The 20,238-nt window shown below is 44.1% G+C and overlaps 1 protein-coding gene across 2 annotated transcripts in view; it reads left to right on the top strand.

Annotated features, from left to right (window-relative positions):
• GREB1 (growth regulating estrogen receptor binding 1) overlaps positions 1-20,238 on the top strand; it is a 94,406-nt gene that overhangs the window by 63,706 nt on the left and 10,462 nt on the right. For both annotated transcript variants that reach the window (XM_083729721.1, XM_083729722.1), the window contains 19 exons: positions 1,878-2,000; positions 2,276-2,428; positions 2,576-2,761; positions 4,177-4,527; positions 6,746-6,874; positions 7,229-7,354; positions 8,828-9,025; positions 9,115-9,295; positions 9,793-9,985; positions 11,188-11,324; positions 12,142-12,481; positions 14,253-14,368; positions 14,831-15,033; positions 15,280-15,369; positions 15,814-16,379; positions 16,599-16,701; positions 16,981-17,139; positions 18,753-18,895; positions 19,863-20,024. In XM_083729721.1, the coding sequence (XP_083585847.1) occupies positions 1,878-2,000; positions 2,276-2,428; positions 2,576-2,761; positions 4,177-4,527; positions 6,746-6,874; positions 7,229-7,354; positions 8,828-9,025; positions 9,115-9,295; positions 9,793-9,985; positions 11,188-11,324; positions 12,142-12,481; positions 14,253-14,368; positions 14,831-15,033; positions 15,280-15,369; positions 15,814-16,379; positions 16,599-16,701; positions 16,981-17,139; positions 18,753-18,895; positions 19,863-20,024 (3,659 nt within the window). The remainder of the gene's footprint in view (positions 1-1,877; positions 2,001-2,275; positions 2,429-2,575; positions 2,762-4,176; positions 4,528-6,745; positions 6,875-7,228; positions 7,355-8,827; positions 9,026-9,114; positions 9,296-9,792; positions 9,986-11,187; positions 11,325-12,141; positions 12,482-14,252; positions 14,369-14,830; positions 15,034-15,279; positions 15,370-15,813; positions 16,380-16,598; positions 16,702-16,980; positions 17,140-18,752; positions 18,896-19,862; positions 20,025-20,238) is intronic.

Here is a 20,238-nt window from a genome sequence, read left to right on the forward strand (position 1 = left end):
TTAGCATAAGGTTCTAAACCTGCATTCGTTAAAGGCCAAACTAGTCATGGAAGATTTTTTGGTTTTGCTGGAGTTTTAACAGCTGCATGTGACTTCTTTGAAGATTGGAGAACAGGTGTTTCACCACTTCTGCAACCTAAATACAGTGGTACCTCAGGTTACAGAGCCTTCAGGTTACAAACTCCGCTAACCTAAAAATAGTACCTCGGGTTAAGAACTTTGCTTCGGGATGAGAACAGAAATCATGTGGCGGTGGCGTGGCAGCAGCAGGAGACCCCATTAGCTAAACTGGTACCTCAGGTTAAGAACAGTTTCAGGTTAAGAATGGACCTCCAGAACGAATTAAGTTCTTAACCCGAGGCACCACTGTAGTCCCCTGCCTTGAGGATAGTCCGGGGAGGACATAACAGTTACCTGCAATGCAATGGGAACAGGGAAACTCAAAACCCAGTGATAGCACATTATACTCTATTGCAAAAAAGTAGCCTCATGCTGTTGTGGCGGCTGAAGGAGGAGTTATTTCACAAAGTATTCTGGCATATCATAATTATTATGATATATTTATTTACATTTCACCTTTTTCTCTGAGGGGACTCAAGGCATCTTACAGATAAAAACAAGAACTGCTAAAACATAGTAAGTCAGTCATTAAAATGCAATTAAACATTAAATATTTATACATATATATGCTTAATATATTCCAATAATTATACTAGAAACAGCACGGTGCCGGCCCTTTAATTAAAAGCAGCCTGTTCCCAAAGGCCTGTTGAAACAGGAAAGTCTTTGCCTGTCAGAGGAAGGACAAGCAGGAGGGAGCTGCTTGAGGGAGGGAGTTCCAGAGTCTGGGTGCAGCCACCGAGAAGGCCCTCTTCCATGTCCCCATCAAACGTGTGTGTGAGGATGGTGAGACAGAGAAAGGGGCCTCCTTCAAAGATCTCAAAACCCAGGCAGATTTGTATGAGGGAAAATGGTAGTTCAGACAGCTTGGACCTAAGCCATGCTTTACTCAAATAGCCATCAAATAAGGTTGAATATTCACAATGTAAGCCATTCCCTTGCCCAAGAGGTAAGGCAGGTTATATGAGTGTGCAGCAGACACCTGATCTTAAAATAATTGTGCTGCTATCTGGTGCAGCATTTGGTGTACTGTGTTTCTTTTTCAAATGCTACTGTCCTCACTTTGAAGGCAGAAACGGACAGTATAAACAATGGAGGTCTGCCAGTGAAAATGGTAGATCCAGGTCTTGTTCTCCTTCATATTGTCTATGATACTGTTTAATATCATTGTGCATTCTTTGTAACCAGTAGCAGGCAGTGTGGAGGTGGGGGGGGGGGAGGTGTTTATCTGCCCTCCTGGCAGGGGAGTTGCTGCTGTTTTCCTGGGAAGAAGAGGAGGTGGCAGGGAGGGTGGTGTGGTGAAAATGCACTGGCAGGAGCAACAGATTGTCTTGGCTGATGAGTTTGCACCAAACTAACCACCCTGCCTCCACCTTCCTCTCCTCCTCCCTCCCAATAAACAGCAGGGACTCACCTGCTGGGAGGTCAGGTAAGCATCTCCATCCTCTATTGTTTGTATCTTCTAGTACTTCTCTAGGAGTTGCTGTGCATCTATGCTCTTCTCTGCTGTTATTTGCTAGTGATGCAATGTGCCATTTCTAGCTTTTGAAAATCTGCTTCATGGTTTGTTGAATGAACTTGGTTGATTGGCTGGGGTTTTATTTTTTGGATGTGTTTAGTTTTTGCATACTGCCTTGGGCCTGTGCAGAGCGATTTTAAAAATATATGTAAAGAAACTACTTCTGTGTTCAGGCATGTGCTTTTCCCGTAAGATGTCCTTTTAAAATAGTAGTTTCTGGCTTGTTTATGTTATCTAGGCACTTTAGCAAACCCAGGGCCTCCTAAAAAACGCCACAAAGGATGGTCACCTGAGTCTCCATCATCCAATGAAGCCTGGAATTTGCAGCCCAATCCACCACTCACAACTAGAAGCAAAAATGGTAAGTGAGGATGATGATGATGATTTAAAGCCTCTGGGCACATGTCTGCTTGTAAATTAGCAGACCTAAGAACTCTGACAGCTGCTATATTAAGTTGTTGGGTTGGGAAGGACAGCATTGACAGGAGCAATCGGTGCTTAAGTTTTATTTTTGGCTGTGACTGGGTTTGAAAGTGGAAGTGGATTGTTGCCCTTCCCCCTTCATCCAGCACATTTTAAGAGGTATCTATGCTGCAGTCATTTATTTCTGGTTAAACTCTCTAAATTGATTCATAGATGGAGGAGGAGCAGGAGGAGGAGGGCTGTCCTGCTTACCTCACACTGCCGTGGCAGGACCAGTGTCTTCTCCAATGGTGGCCTCCGGAGAGCCAGTTTCAGTTCCTGATAACTTGCTTAAAATATTTAAAGCAAAGCCCGTCATATTTAAAGGTAACATGTCACATAGTGCATACAATAAGCACTTCAAAACAAGTGTGGCCTACTTTTTTTCTCTTTTAAAAAACCCTAAACTATTAAGACATTCAGTTATCTTGCCTTGGGTACCTGGCATCTAAAAAGTTGTACTTTGTTTCACAGGGCATGGAAATTTTCCTTACCTTTGCGGGAACCTTAGTGATGTCGTAGTGAGTCCTCTTTTGTATACGTGTTACAAGAACGCGCAGTCTCTCTCTAGGGCTTATGAACAATATGGTGCCTCCACAATGCAGCCAATTTCAGAGGAGATGCAGCTCTTACTCACAGTCTATTACCTCGTTCAACTTGGTGAGTTTTCCTCCTTCAAACCAGAGCAAATATTTTCATATGAATAGGCAGATCTACAAACGGTAATTGAAAAAGACCTTGAGGGGGGCACTCAAAGTAAAGTCCTTTCAGATGTGCAAGCTTGCCAAATGGAACAATCCCCCTTTCCTCCCAAACATGTGCTTTTCTGGGGGTTCTCCTGAACCCTCCCTGAGCCAATTCCCAGGAGAGGGGATCACCCTGTTGCACAAGTCCTTGCACAAGGCTTCTGTCAACAGTGAATCCTGCCCACTACTTGAAATTCAGTGTTGCACTAAGTTAAAGTCCCTTAGTGAATAGGCACTTGTGTGCCAAGACCCCGCGATCCCACAGTTCCCTAGAGGGATGAATAACCACACTCGGGACAACAGCATTTTTGGTTTTGGGCTTGAATATGCTCATAGCTTTATTGGTTACAGTAGAGATTGGTTTGGCGTAGGCATTGGGTAAGCAGTTCCTATTCCACTTCAGCCTGTCTGCTGGGAGTGTGTCTAAGAGTAAACCACAACCAAGGGGAGAGCCCTATGACCTACATCAATTAGGGGTACTCCCTGTGGGGTCCCCGTTGGAGGAATGGTATGCCCTACCCTGGGCATCAGACAGAGCCACTCCTCCTGGATCCTTTTAACAGGATACCCTTTCCCAAGGAGGGGCAGGCAGAGGTTCCAACCTCCTCTCCACCAAAGATCTAGGTTCACCCAGTGCCTTACCATCACCCAAGCCAGAGTTGACTCACCTAATAGGCACTTCTTCAGGTATTTGTATCCCTTGACACTTATACGTAAGCACCAGCAACTTAAATATGTCTTGGAAGTGAATAGGCAGCCAGTGCAGATTTAAAAATGAGGGCAATATGAACAAGTCTGATTGTATCTGTCAAAATTCTGGTAGTAACTGCATTGAAATTAGAAATAGTAATAGTGGAACCTCTATTGAGAAAGATGTAAACTTTCTCAAAGCAATAATAATAATAATAATAATAATAATAATAATAATAATAATGTCTAAATGTATCTCCATATTTTACCAAGCATTATGATCTCCTGATATTATCCATTGCCGTGTGGACTGGAATTATCACTTACAATAAGATGCAAATTGAACACTGTGGAGTTCAATTTGAGTTACCTGGGGATTGCATATTTTGCCTACAAGGGACACAGAGAACACAAGATCTGCGGGTGGTTTTCTCATGCTGCAGAATTTGTCTTGGCTGGTGCAAAAGCAACAGATCATTTCTGCCGTAGTTTAGGAAAGTCTATAGCATGACATGCGTGAACCCCAAACCATTAGTCCTTTAATTAAGCTCCGAGCACGGCAAGGGGAGACCTAGTTTTGGTAGTAGATTTAAGTCCTAACATTTGCCTGCTTTTGATGCCATGTTGATGTTTCCATAGCTTCAGACCAGGTGCCTTTGATTGAGGACTTGGAACAGATCTTCATGCGTTCATGGCGGGAGTCTCATCTTTCTGAAATTCGTCAATACCAACAGGCCATCCCACAAGCTTTCCCTCAGGTTCCTGGCCCAATTGCCCCAGTGACATCAGCTCAGCTTCCCTGGCTGGCGGGACTGGCAGCCAGCTCATGTAATGACAGTGTCCACATCATTGAGTGCAACTATTCTTTAGCGGAGGGGCTCTCAGAAATGTTTAAGATGCTCGTTGAGGGAAAGCTAGTGAAGACCAACTATGTGGTGATCATATGCGCTTGTAGAAACAGAACTATTGACTCTTGCATTGCTGTAACAGGTGAGCTGCTAAAGCAATATGTGGACCTTTCTAGCATTCTTGTTATGGAGTGGCTTTTGGCCCAGCTGTTAGCAGGCTAATGGGCAAAAGGCTTTAACTGTTGGCATGTACAAAGTAGAATTTCATATACCTGGTGATGTATGAGAGCACGTTTGCATACCTTCCGACATTTCTCTGATGAAAATAGGGGTGTCCTATTCAATCACCACCACCACCATCATATATTTTTTTTAATTTATACCCCACACATCTGACTGAGTTGCCCCAGCCACTGTGGGTGGCTTACAGAATACATAAAACATAATGAAACATTGGACATTAAAAAAACACTTCCCTATATAGGGCTGCCTTCAGATGCCTACCAAAGGTTGTACAGGTTACATATCTCTTTGTATGAGGTTACTTATCTCCTTGACTTGGGGGTCACTTAAATCCATATCCTTCAATTTTCAATGAAAATAGGGACATCCGAAGGAAAAGCGGGACATTCCAGGATCAAATCAGAAACTGGGCCAGCTTCTGTAAATCTGGGACTGTCTTTGGAAGACAGGCAGTTGGATCCAATGATTTTATATAGCATATTCTGTCTTTGCACTGCACATATATTTGGGTCTTCATTCTTTTCTTTAGGTTTGCATCCGATAAAGGGCTCACCCAGGCTTCTTTTTGTCTGCACTCTGTCTTTTAGGTCTGCACTCTAAAACTACACGCCTGGGCACTTTTTTTTATTGCCCTGCTGCTTTCCCTAGGAAAACCCACTATCACTGAATCGGAACAAAGGTCAATTCGGGTTTTCAAAGGATTGCTGTTTGCTCCTATTCAGTGGTAAAGGAAGTCTGTATGAGCCCTTAATTTTACATTTATTTCCCACTTTTCCTCTGTGGGTGGTGTATATGGTTCTCCCTCTGCTGGTTTTATTCTCACAGCAACCCTGTTAAGCAGTAATACAGTAACTGGCCCAAGGTCACCCAGTGAGCTTCATGACTGAGTGGGGATTTGAACCCTGGTCTCCCAAGTCCTAGTCCAGCTCTCTAACCACTGCACCACATGGGCTGCCTTTACTGCCCCCCTTCATCCAACTTTACCTTGGCTTGATTACCATACTGTCCTGTGGCCAGAAATGGAGCCACTGTAGTGTCAAACTGTAGTAAACAGATTCGGGTTTCTGAATTATTTTCAGAAAGGAATTGACTGTCAGGTGTCACTTATAAACACTTGAAAGAAGGTGAAGCGAAGTAGGGTAGAGTGACCCTATAAAGCAGGGGTAGCCAATGTAGTGCCCTCCTGATATTTTTTGGACTACAGCACCCACAATCCCTGATCATTGGCTATCCTAGCAGGGGTTGATGGGAGTTGGAGTCCTGTAACATGTGGGAGTCACCATGTTTTCTATCTCTGGTAAAACTAAGGACATTTGTGGGGGAAAACCTAATGGTGTACCTAAATTATATTGTGATCCTAAAGATTGTGTTTGGCCGTTGCTTTCCTTAGTTTTCTTTGAGTCTCTGACAAAATCTGTGGGCCCATAGTATATGATAATGCAGATGTTAGTGAGAAAAGTTCACCTCTCCCTTTTCTTCCAAGGAACTTGGCAGCTGATGTAATCTCCCATCCAGAACCCAACCAGACCCAGATTGGCCTAGCTTCAGGAAGATAACTGTATCATGTGCCTTTAGTTGTTTAGATCAGAGGTTTTCAACCTTTTTGAGGCCACAGCTCCCTTGACCAACTACATTCTGTCTGTGGTACCCCTGTGGGGCTCAGGAGCCCAGTTATGTCACCCCTTGCCTACAGAGCTGGCAGTTTCTCACACTTTTTTGAACACTTTCCCTTGTGGAGTGTTCCCTCAGCCTCCTCTCCTCTCCCCTCTTTTTGGGAGTTCTCCGGGCAGCTGCTGCTGCCATCCCTCGTCTCTGAGCTGCCCCCGCAGCCACCCCAAAGGCACCATTCACCTGTTGAGCTTATAGCCAGGGCTGCTGCAATAAACAGCCATGCAAGCCAGGCAGAGACATGAGAGAACATCAGAGAAAGGGAAGGAAGGAAGGAAGGAAGGAAGGAAGGAAGGAAGGAGGGACAGAGTCCAATGTCGCCTGCAGCACCCCTGACCATCATTGAAGGCACCCTAGGGTGCCCCAGCATACTGACTGAAAAATCTGGTTTAGATGTATAAGTGTCTCAGTTGCATGTGAACCCCTTCCCCCCTTTTTATGTCTCTTAGGGAAGTACCAAGCAAGAATACTATCTGAAAGCATGCTCAGTCCAGCGGAATACCAGAAAGAAGTTAGTTATGAACTCGTAACGGGGAAAGTAGAGGCTCTGGGGGCCTTCTTCAGTACTCTCTGCCCAGGTACGTCATGGGACATCTATGAGGAGGCATTTGTCTGAAAGACTTTCTGAGAACTTAGACCATATGTGTCTATGTATAGACAACATTTTAAAATCAGGATTCAGTTATCAAAAATCCGACCAAGTGCCACGTTAGAATATTCACCCCGGGTTTCACATCCTGCACTTGCAAGATTTCATGCCAGAGCCCATCTTTAAATATTTCTCTTTTTATGTAAGGAACAGGGGCCTAGCCTTTTTGTTGGATCCCAACAAACCTGTTACACAGGTTACATGGCTTGGGAGATACTAAGATTTTAATGGTTTCCACAACACAAAAAATGGTAGCCGTTTCTTCCCCCTTTCATTCCGCCAGATGGTGATGTCGATGTGTTGCTGGACAAATTTCATCAAGAAAACAGGTCCCACATTTCATCGTCACTCTCTGGTTTAGTGAACAAACCAGCAGCGGGGGATGCAGCTGGAACAGCTGTTTGCGCAAGTAAGTGGTTTGTGCATGTAACATATGAGGACGTTTGCCTTTTCAGAGTTGTGTCCCTCTCACTCCTTTCCTCCAAGGCATTTGGAGTGGAACGTTTGCTTCGCAAAGACCCTGTCTGTGTACACACTCGCATTTGCTCCATGTTCAGGGTGCTCCCACCCTTTGTTTGGGAAGCAGTGGGTGGAGAAATTGGGGCCATTTCACCAAACCTTCCAAGAGTTTCTTGGAAGAAGGGCCTGCCATTAGTAGTGGCGAGAGCACAGCTTTCCCCCATAAAAGATTTATTCAACTAATGGTGATGGAAGTGGCAGTGGAAGAAATTGGAAGAAATTTAAAGTATATCTTAAAAATGGCTATAAACTGGAGGAGTGTTAAAGTGTCAAGGGAAAGGAAGATGTATAATTACAGCTATGCTTATCTTTTTCTTTTTTGATTTAAAGCGAATTTGAAATGAGAACAAGTTAAATTTTAATTGACTAAAAGGATTGCTGGAAAATTTGTAAAATTAGGATGCAAAAAGGGAAGGTATGGGGAAGTCTGAGAAAAGAGGCTTATGAAAATGAGGTTAAGAAAGTAAATTCTATGTATTTGTTGTGTTCTTTATGTGTTTGTTGTGTCTTGTTTGGTGTTGCTTTGTTGTAAAAAATTGAAAAACCAATAAAAATTGTTATAAAAAAAAATGGAAGTGGCAGTGGCAACAACAGCTATGTTTGTGCCCTGCCCACTATTTTCCATCTTCTACAATGTCACGAATCTGGTGTTATTCTGGAGCTTTGGACAGGGAAAACAGGGGCCGCTACACACACACAAAATGGTAGGGAATATTCAGAGAGAATTCTGCAAACAGGCCTTCTTTAGAAAAAGGCAAGAATGAAGCAACTCTGACAAAAGGGCAGACTGCAAAATGCATGGGGAATACAGTGGTACCTCGGGTTAAGTACTTAATTCGTTCCGGAGGTCCGTTCTTAACCTGAAACTGTTCTTAACCTGAAGCACCACTTTAGCTAATGAGGCCTCCTGCTGCTGCCACGCCGCCGGAGCCCGATTTCTGTTTTTATCCTGAAGCAAAGTTCTTAACCTGAAGCACTATTTCTGGGTTAGCGGAGTGTGTAACCTGAAGCGTATGTAACCTGAAGTGTATGTAACCCAAGGTACCACTGTAGAGGGGTCATGCTTTCCCCTATGTAACAGGGCCTTTTGTTTTTCTTGCACATACCTTACAGCTCTTTGAGAACCCCCTAGTTGCCTCCGTGCGGCCCCAGCTCCTTGCTCCAAGGCAAGATCCTCCATGCATATCTCCCCCTGTGGAATCACGTGACCAGGTCATGATGTTCTAGAGCAGAGAGCTGAAGCAAACTTAGGTGTGCTGCTCCATATCTCGCATGGCTCTCTATAACATTCATGCTATAAATAAAGTTAAGGTCTGGCTCTCTTTCTCTTTCACCATTCTTTTTTCTCTCTCTCCCCCTCTAGGTTATAACCTTGAGCACCATCAGATCCGCCCCTTCCAGCTTGCAGTGGCTCAGAAATTGCTTTCCCATGTTTGCTCCATCGCAGACTCCAGCACTCAAAACCTTGACTTGGGTTCCTTTGAGAAAGTCGATTTTCTGATCTGCGTCCCTCCTTCGGAAGTGACTTATCAGCAGACGCTGTTCCACCTCTGGCATTCAGGTACCGGTTGCCGAAAAGCGCGTACAAAAATCACAGTTGGCAGCGCATGCTTTTTGACTGTCCGATAGTCATTCGTTGTCTTCCTTTAGGTGTCTTGTTGGAACTTGGTTTGGAGAAGGAGCACCTTACCAAGCAGAGGGTGGAGCAATATGTGGTCAAACTCGATGCAGAAGCCCAGACTAAGTTTAAAGCCTTCTTACAAAACTCGATGCAGAATCCACACACGCTCTTTGTGCTGATCCATGACCATGCTCACTGGGACCTTGTAAGGTAAGAAAGAGTTCACTTCCCAGATTATGATGTTAGCAATGAGACACCGGTTGCAATAGACAATTGTATTGCATTGTACAATCATTTCCAAATAACAACAACAAAAACAACAACAACAACAACAACAACAACAACAATAATTTCATTAAAGGTGACCCAAAGATCACTCTTTTGATAGTTGTTGTTTTTAATTGATGTATATGTATCAATTTTACCCTGTGTCAGGGATGGGGAACCTGTGGCCCTCCAGAGGTTGAATTCCGTCTCCCATCACCTCCAGCCAGCATGGCCGATGGTCAGAGAAGGTTGGGGTTGCCATTTACAGGGCTTTTTTCCCAGGGCAAACTCACCAGAACTCAGTTCTGGCAACTCTCAGGTGGGTTCCATTGCCATTCTGAGAGAAAGAGGGAGGCACCTCCTTTTCTAGAAAAAGAGTACTGACCATATAGTAACATTGTGCACTCTCATTTGCTTTTTTGTTTGTTTGTTTTTTACAGTGCAGTTCACAGCCTTTATCCTCAGTCCGATCCAGCTATGGGGCTCGTGGACAGGCTGCTCAACTGCAGAGAGGTGAAAGACGCTCCAAATATTGTGACGCTTCACGTGACTTCCTTCCCCTATGCCCTGCAGACGCAACACACCCGCATCAGCCCTTATAATGAAATCCACTGGCCGTCATTATACAACAATGTAAGAAGTTAACTCTTAGGATCTATGGGAACTTTTTCTTTTTTCCCTTTAATGCCTGGTCTGGCTGTTAACGACCACAGCGTTAGGTCCCAAAGCAAAGCTGTTATGCAGAATGATGGGGCTCACACCCGTGTTTGCTGATCTCCAGTCACTTCTCTTGGCTCTTCTGAATCCCTTTACCTTTTCCTTTACCCCCTGATTCTCTCCCCTCTACTTTTATTCCTACCAAAACAGAACCTTACTGAAGGCGCGATTTGGGATCTGTTGATTGCAAAACAACATGTAATATTCTCTATGCTCTAGTACATCTGCAGCGCCACCAAAATGCTGGAGTATAAAGGATAACACAATTGGAGAGTTAGAAGGGACCATGGGGGTCATCTAGTCCAACACCCTGCAATGCAGTATCCCCCCCCTCATGTGGGACTCAAACCCACAACTCTGAGGTTAAGAGTTTCATTCTCTCCTGACTGAGCTATCCCAGAACAGATTCTTTAGTGCAGAGCTTGTGTCGCAGCACGTCAGTGTGTCGGCTGCAGTGTGTAGGTGTGTCACGTGAACGAACCCGCGCTCCTCCCAGGCCTGGAAAGGGGGGTCAGTTTAATCTCTGGTTTGCTAGTAAAACTGAATTACTGTGTTGCAAAATGATAATATGTCTAAAAAGTGTGTCGCTGACGTGAAAAGTTTGGAAAGCTCTGCTCTAGTAAGTGAGGATGCTGATCGCATTAGGAGCAAAAGGCAGAGAAACTTGGGTCAGGATTCAACTAAACAGTTTCTCTAGAGGGGAGCCAGCACAATGAGTCCTGCTTAGCGCACCTGGGGCTTCTCCACCCTCTTCTCCATCCCTGCCCCCCCCAAATGACTGGTTGGGGGTCAGAACAACTTCCAGATGGGAGGAGAGGGGAGATCGTTCCGTCTGGCAAACAGAAACACTTGCACCGATGGAACAATTGTAACCCCAATGTCCACGCAGTGTCTGGCACACACTCTGTCCATTGTGCTGCCTGAACTGCTTGCACAGTTGATCCGCCCCTGAGTGGGTACTGGTGAGGATCATGGTGGAGGAGGTAAGTAGGACTGGCCACAGAGAAGGGACAAGGTCCTATTCATAGCCCTGTGTATATTTGCGATAACCGGATTGGTGAACTGTTAAACCATCATCACAGACACCCCTGTTAATAGTCACTGTCATTTATTTCAAGGGTGTGGACTTGTACCATGAAAACAAGAAGTACTACGGATTGTCTGAGTTTATCGAGTCCACTCTTTCCGGACACAGCCTTCCCTTGCTTCGTTACGACAGCTCTTTTGAAGCAATGGTCATGGCTTTGGGGAAAAGGTACCGTGTTTGCCGTGGTTAAATTTTTTTAAAAAAGCAATATAGTTTGGTAGGTAGACTGTAGGTTTGAATGGCTGATGGCATTCTTTGTTCCTTTAGATCTGCCCCTGGTATATATTGATATATACATGCATTGCCATCACAGTTCTGCTAAGTGGCTGGATTGTGTCAGGCAGATTATCAAAAAGTAATTTAGGGCCTATCCACACTTAGCTTTCTTCCATGCTCTCCAGGCTGAGTGCTCTTGTTTTCTGGAGCATTACCCCATATTTCTGCATACTGAGGGGGTCCCCCAAGTATATAGAAGCCACAGCCTTCATTTTGGCTGGATCCATTTCACTTCCCAACCAATAAGCATTCAGTCAATTAAGTTTGCCACCAGAGGGAATAATGGTGTCCTATGCTCAGCCTTGGGCTTGCTGATCAAAAGGTTGGTGGTTCGAATCCCAGCTGCTGTCAACCTAGCAGTTCAAAAGCACTCCAAAAGTGCAAGTAGATTAATAGATACTGCTCTGGTGGGAAGGTAAACAACATTTCTGTGCGCTGCTCTGGTGCCAGTGTTCCGTTGTGCCAGAAGTGGCTTAGTCATGCTGGCCACATGACCCAGAAAAACTCTGCGGAGTGGACAAACGCCAGCTCCCTCAGCCTGTAAAGCGAGATGAGCGCTGCAACCCCAGAGTCATTTGCGACTGGACTTAACTGTCAGGGGTCCCTTTACCTTTACCTTTATGCACACCACAATGCTGCTCAATGGGTCCATCACCTTTTGCAAGCAAAGCATCCACACAGGCTCTCACTGCTTTCTGTTTTGTTTCAGGTTTCCTAGGCTGCACAGTGCCGTGATAAGGACCTTTGTACTTGTTCAGCACTACTCCGCTGCCATGATGGCGGTGTGCGGCTTGTCCCAGATGAAAAACTATACCACAGTGGAAACTCTAGAGATCGCTCAGAACCTCATCAATTCTTCGCGCCAGTGCCCCAACGGACACGGGCTGATGGTAGTCCTAAGGATTCCGTGCATACCTTTGGCGGCAGTCGCTTACGAGCGCCTCAACCACGTGAGGGAAAGGCTAGCCCTCGAAGACCATTTCGAAATCATCCTGGGCAATCCCAACTCTGGGATCACCATAGGGAAGCACTTCGTAGAGCAGCTGAAGGTAATAAACAGAACAGCTCTGCTCAAACTGGAGTTCCAACCTCAGCTGTGCAGATTATGCCCGTGGTGGCTGGTGCCCATTGGGACTGGTGGAGTGGAAGGCAAGGAGACCAGCAGTAGGTGGAGCCAGAGACAGTGCAGGCAGGGTCACATCCTGGACCAGTGGCAAGTCAGAAGGCAGACGGGTGTGGGCTGGCTGAGGGCAGATTGAGGCTGGTGTGTCCATGTTCCATTTTCTCTAATGGACTAGCCACCACTGCTGCTGTCACAGGAGCCTGCAGGTCATTAATAACACAGCTCAAAGTTGGAGCTAACTCTTCATTAGCAAAAATATGATCTCCACAGTCTTGGTTGAGTGTCAGGCCTAATGAGCAAAGCGGGTCATTCCCAGTGGTCATGAAAACCAGTTGCCGAAACTGAAAGTCCCTGCCTCCTCAAAGCCATCTAAGTCCCCTTCTCTCCAGGGCTTTCTTCAAGCAATAGGAGACTGCGTCTGTGTGCAGCCAACTTCTCCTCTGCTCTTTTCATGCCTCTTCTAGTTCTGGGAGACAAGGGAGGAGGGGAACTTGTCACAGCAAGAGGGGGAGACATGCATGACTCTTCACCAGCCTGACTCATCTTTGCCTCTTGGCCTCCCTCCTTCCACTCATCTTCTTTAGCTTCTGCCTCTGATTCTGGACTTCTCTCTGCCACAGATTCTCCCAGCTCACTAAGCCCTGTTACCTCTTCAGCTTCTGACACTTCCTCCTCCCAGTTTCCCCCCTCTTTTCCCTCTGACCACTCATTGTTGTCCTACCACCACTCCCTGGATTCTGACCTTTTTCCCTTGGTGGTTCCCCAGCTGGTTCCTTCCACCATTCCTCTGCATCCAACCACTCCATGACAGCTGCTGGTTAGCAGTGTCCATTGACAAAATGTGTTCCACACCAGAGAAAATAAAAGTCATTCGATGGGGCTTATTTCAGAGTAGACATGTCTAGGGTTGCCCTATGCCTCTAATAGTAATAGTAGTTGTAGCAGTAGTAGTAGTAGTAGTAATAATAATAACAATAATAATTTATTTATATCCCACCCTCCCCAGCTAAACTGGGCTCAGGGCGGCTAACATCAAAATCTAGAATACATTAAAACGTAAAATCCAGCAATCGACTGAAATACAGTTTAAAATCAGATTAATATCAGAATAAATCAGATGGCAACCCACAATTTCTGATACATATTCTGATATCAGCATCCAAGAAGGGATGTACTCCAGCGGCTGGCTTGTTGCCTTCTGACTCTTCATTATCTCTCCTGTTTTCTTGGAAGTAAATTCTATAGGAGGAATTCAATATCGCTGTCTTCTGATTGTTCCAGCAGCACAAGCTTTTCAGTTTGCCAAATGTAACAACTCGCTCCACCTCTCCTCCCGCTGCATGCTCTTCCATGGAAATCTTGTTATTATTGTTGACTGTATATTTTTTAAGGTTATCTGCGGATTTGCATTTTAAACATGTAAGCCGCTTTGTGGAGGACTTTGTCAAAAGATGGATTATAAGTACCGTCAATAAAGAGAAAAATAAATAAATGTTACTCTCTTAACCGTACTCTTGAATGGGAGTAGAGAGTGAATGAAGGGCCACTCAGCATGTTCTTGGCTCAGCTGAGGTTTGAACCAAGGACTTGATGGTTCACAGTTTTTAACCACGACTCCACATTATGACAGCTCACATGTACAGCAGCTCTTTCTCTAGAGTGAACTATAAAACAGTGTGTTTCAAATGTTTTGGCAGATTTGGCAGAAGATTGAAGATGCCGAATGGAGGCCTCAGACTTATTTGGAACTGGAGGGACTGCCTTGCATATTGATTTTTAGTGGAATGGATCCCCAAGGAGAGTCACTCCCAAGGTAATTTCTCTCTCTCACACACATATGAATTGAAAAATAGTTATATGAAATATACACATGTCCCTCAGGAGAGGGCTTCCTTCTTGTTCCACAGCTGTGCCTTGCAAAATTCCATCCTTGCCCACTGAATTGAAGCTTGGTTAAGATTTCCAGATAAGATCAGATTCAGTGGAAAAGACTGGATTTTTGCAAGAAACAACCATGGAACAAGGAAATCTCTTGGACCCAGGGGAATTAAGCAGAACACATAAAATAGCGTTCAAAATAAAGTGTGGATGAGCCCTAAATTGAAGCAGTCAAGGTGTTATTGATATGCAACAGGATTTTGTCACGCTGCTTTATCTAAAAGTCCCAGATGGACAGGAAATGACAACAGATAAGCACTTTCAGTTATTATCTCAGTAATATTGTAGAATTCACCTGGTCTTTCAGTCTGTCTCTCTTCCTGTCTGTCCCACCAAGGTCCTTGAGGTACTGTGACCTACGTCTGATAAATTCCTCCTGCTTGGTGAGAACAGCCCTGGAGCAAGAACTGGGCTTGGCAGCCTATTTTGTAAGTTCTGAAGTCCCCGTGGAAAAAGCAGTAGGCACAAATGATGTCCTGGAGAGTGACCCAGAGAAGCTAAGCAGTACTGATAACGAAGATGAAGAAACAGTAACAGAAGGTAAAGGGATATCCATAGGACCATTGACTTGAAAAGGGGGCGGGAGACATTTGTGAGCTTCCATCACCCCTGGCTGTTAGCCATGCTGGCCAAGACTGATGGGAGCTGGGAGTCCAGCAACATCTGGAGGAGGATATAGGCTATTTGCCCCTACTCTGCTTCTCTAGTCTTTTGCATTTTTAAGTTAGATGGATCATGTCCAGCAAATGTAAACACAACTTCCATTTCTTCACAATTGTGGAATAGGCTCCTCTTCGGAAAAGAGAAGCCCCATCAAAAGAGAAAGGTCTGGCTCACACGATTCTGCTGCTTCCTCTGTCTCTTCTAAAGCATCAAGTAAGACATCAGCACGACTCCTTTACAATATGTACATTGGGGACCGAAATCCTAATGATTTAACCCGTGTTGCTAATGCTGTGGTTGCTTGGCTTTTGCCATCACTCCTATAAAAAAGGGGGCCAGACAGACAGACAGACATGATAAAGGCAACACTCACTTCTCCCTGAGAAATCTCCACTTCACTGCATTTGACATGGTTGTGTGAATTGCGCCTTAGCTTTTGTGTACTGAAGGAAGACTTACTGTGATGCAATAAGGGAAAAGCCACTCTCTGGGCTCAAGTGGAGTGGTGCACTACACAATCTACCTTTCCACTTGTATTTATCACTGATAAATAATTATCTCTGGGATTATATATTGGGTCAGGGGGATATCACAGCCTTCAGTTGCCACTAATGATTGAACAGAGCACTCTTATTAAGTTATGGATTTTGTCCATAGGCACAGCTTCCTGCAGCGAAACATCTCCTCCTTTGGTAACTGCAGGGGAGGTGGGAAAGTCTCCCCATCCGGTACTCAGCAGCAGCACCGAAGAGAGCGTGAATAACTCCGAAAAGCAGAGACCGAAAGCAGACAGAGACTCAAAGCTGGAAGCCAAAGCTGCTCAGGCCTCCATCACTTCGTCGCCTCCACCTCCTTTCTCATCTCCCTCCGCCTCTTCAGCACCTGCCCACAGCTCTTTCGTTCTGCAGGCCTCTCAGTGCTCCATGACCAAAGCATCCCAGCAGCCCCCCATCGTTTACTTGCCCAAACTGGTTCATGACATGGTTACTTCTGCAGACAGCACAGGGCTTCCCAAGTCATCGTCCCTCTTGCCTTACCATTCGGTCATGTGGGCCAGTTCTTTCCGCCCGCTCATGAGTAAGATGATGACCTGCACGGAGCAGTCTCTATATTATCGCCAGTGGACTGTCCCCAAACCGATCCATATGGACTATAACAACAGGAATGAAGGCAGGATGGATACCTTTCATCCAAGGAGGCTGCTACTGAGTGGACCACCACAGGTAGGTAACAAGAAAAGGGACACCATTTATTATTATTATTTTTATTATTATATCATTGTGCATTTTGCCTCTCCGTTTCATGTAGGAGGAATGTCATCATATCTGGGCTTTGAATCAAGCTGCATTGGTCACCTGACTTTTCAGACACCTGAAATGATACTTTAATGTGCTTAGATTTCATAAGCTACTTCTATAAGTTTCTGATGTATATCTTTACAGATAGGAAAGACAGGTGCCTATCTGCAATTCCTCAGTATTTTATCTAGAATGCTGATTCGGTTGACGGAAGTAGACGTTTATGACGAAGAGGAGATTAATGCTGGTATGTCCTACATGTCAAACCTTGGATGAATAATTTGTAATTGTTAATGAGAAGTTGAGTGTTTTATTGCTGTGCTCTTAATCCCCCCCCCCATGTTCATTTATTTCAGTCTTCAGTTAACGCAGCCATTACCAAAGGCTGGCAGTCAGGCAAAGACAATAAGAATTGCCCTTCCTTCCTTCTATATTGAATAGTTAATTATTTTTGAGTTTGCATTTTTGAATGATGAAAAGGGTATAACAGTGTGCATAGCATGAGTTTGTTTTCCTGTGATTATAGATCTTAAAGAAGAATCAGAGCCGTACTATCACCAGTCAGGGGATGCGTGGCCCGATCTGGAAACATTCAAGAAAATGCCTTTCGACTACACAATCCATGATCCAAAATATGAAGATGCAAGTCTCATCTGTTCAAGGGTCCAGAAAACAAGCAGCGAAGGTCAGGGATAGTTATTTATTCAGTTATTCTGACCAGACACCTGTTTGGTAATGATCTTTCATGCCATAAAACGGTCCAGTTAGAATGTATTGATCAGAATCTGGATGTTGTTTTTTTGCATTCCATTGATGAGAAGTGTGGGGAATGGCACTCATTTGGGATTATGGGCATTCAGTACAATTCTGAATTAAGTACTTAAGGACTTCAGTGAGACCACTAATCTCTAGCTAGTTCTGCTTTCTAATCTGGCCTTGATTGCTGTAGTCCTAAAACTCATACGACAGCGATGGGGAATCTGAGTCCCTCCAGCCATTTTTTGGATTTCAACTCCCATCAGCCACAACCAGCATGACCCATGGCCAGCAAAGATTGGGAGCTGGAGTCTAATAATGTTGGGGTGTGTGTAAAGGGGTACACCCTGCTCACTGCCACCTTTTCCCAGTGTTTGCCTTTTGATTCCTCAAGTCCCCAGCATATGGCATAAATTGAAAAGAAGAAGGGAGCAATGGGAAGTCACTTTCTTAAACTGTCACAAAGTATGGTTTGTGAACTGTTTAGACCGATGAGCTGTAATTTGGGCACTGGTGTTACCATCAATGTAAAGCGCTCTATTAGAGTCATGGATTCTCCCAAAGGTTTCATGGGAAATGTAGTTTGTTAAGGGTCTCCTTACAACTTTCATCATCGCCCTATGTTTCCCAGGATTCTCTGTGGGGGGAGCCATGTCTGTTACATTGGTATAAGAGCACTTTAAATGTGCAGTGCGGGATGTAACCATAATCTTGCTAAAACTACAACAATGCTGTGTCTTATTTTGTGTGCGTCTGTGTGTTTGTACACACACACACACATATGCATATATCATGCACATATTCTATTTATATGCATCCCTTCATCTGAAATTCACAGGGTGGTTTATAACATAAACCCATAAGAAGCACATTCTGAGGAGGACTTAGCAATGCCACTAGAGGGTGCAAGTGAAGAATAGAATTGGAAGGGAACTGAGAGTCATCTAGTTCAATTCCCTACAGCAGGCATAGGCAAACTCGGCCCTCCACATGTTTTGAGACTACAATTCCCATCATCCCTGACCACTGGTCCTGTTAGCTAGGGATCATGGGATTTGTAGTCCCAAAACATCTGGAGGGACGAGTTTGCCTACAGGATAATTTGTGATTTCCAAATAATATTAATATTTATAATATATATTTATAATATTTATGATAATCTTATCACACATGTAGCACTGTAGAGCAATCAGAGCACATTACATTTACTGCCTCATTTGTTAACTTTAAAGCTGAACTGAAATGGAAACAAATATGTCAGTTACAGTGACATATGGCAGTGGTTTATGTCAAACAGCATGAGAAATGTTTTCCAAAGATGTTGGCGGGTACAGAAATTATTTACATATAGACAGACAAATAGATTGAGAACAATGTTTACAGTAAACATGTCAACACTCCCATGAGAATAGCAACTTTTTCAGATTCCTTTTTGATTGCAACCAGTATAATTTTGCATTCAGAAGATACTCAAGGATGGGGCAATTCCTTTGCGCTGGCCAGTGCTCACTTAACTGACACCATTAAAATATATTTGTACAGATAGTACAGCAAGCAGAAAACAAGAGGACTTGTATATGCGTCGTCAGACAACACGGATGAGATTATCCAAATACGCTGCTTACAACACTTACCATCACTGTGAACAGTGTCATCAGTATATGGGCTTTAACCCCAGGTACCAGGTAAGACTGATAGAGCCCTTTTAGTTTTGTTTTTGTACATTATTCTCTGTCAGCTGTTCTCCCATTCATCTTGGTTTGTCTTCTGATTTTTCTAAGGGTCAGGCCAATTATTTGGGTGATCTTGAATATTGGCTGCCCTGTTTTAGGGCTAGTTTTAATTTCTGCTGTACTTGACGGATGCTTTTATGCTACTCCCTATAACGAATGGCTCTGCCGTTGTGGGAATGGAGCAAGAGAAACATTAACTCTTTTTGAAATATAACTCTGTAAGATGATCAAAATACCTTATTTTACTCCCATCCTCTTAAGATATGCAGGAAGGACAATTGAATGGCATTTGGCTGACTGCTTATTGGCTAACCTGAACAAAATATTAATGGAAAGAGCTACTAGATTTTTCGTGTTTGCTGCAAAGACCCCTAAAAAGATTTTGTTAATTTAGTTGTATCTTTGTTTGTTCCTGCCCTTAGTTTATATAACTACTATATCTTTTAACCTGATATATGTTAGAAACTTTGACCAAACTGCGGGAGGCAGTGGAAGACAGGAGTGTCTGGTGTGCTCTGATCCATGGGGTCACGAAGAGTCGGACACGACTAAACGACTAAACAACAGCAACAACATGTTAGAAACATAGATTGTCTTCATCACCATGACAGACTAACCAAAGTCCAACCTTGGACCCTAGAGCTAGAGCATCTGTGTACATAAAGTGTATATAATCTAGTAATTTTTTAAAGGATACAGTAGAACTGTGGCAGAATTAGTAAAACCCAAAAGTATCTAGTACACAAATGCCAGACGCTATTCCTTCAGAGTCTGCATTCCAAATACATCATCATAAATGACCACTGATCTCTACATAAATGGCACTCCCTGACCCTGTTAAGATTTAATTTGCTCCTACAATGGCATCAGTGCCCTAGCTGGCGAGGTGAATTATGCTTCTGTCACTCTCCCTCCTCAGCTTTATGAATCCACCCTGCACGCTTTTGCCTTTTCCTATTCCATGCTTGGAGAGGAAATTCAGCTTCACTTCATCATCCCTAAGTCCAAGGAGCACCATTTTGTTTTTAGTCATCCGGGAAGACAGCTGGAGAGTATGAGATTGCCTCTTGTCACTGATAAGGTAGGTAAATATCAATGTGAGCCATGCACAGACCTTGTTTTGCATTCGTACGGGGCCATGATATAAATTTCCTTCCCTGGGTTGGCTCTGCTTCTGGATAATGATAAAAATACCCTGCTTTTCTTTCTGTATAATATCTCTGGTGCGCAGGAAGACAGCATGCAAACTGTCCAATACTGAAATAGGCCTTTAGCAGAGCTGCAGAGCTTTTTGG

This window comes from Podarcis gaigeae (genome assembly GCF_964106915.1).
Source record: "Podarcis gaigeae genome assembly, chromosome: 3".
Taxonomy (NCBI): Eukaryota; Metazoa; Chordata; class Lepidosauria; order Squamata; family Lacertidae; genus Podarcis; species Podarcis gaigeae.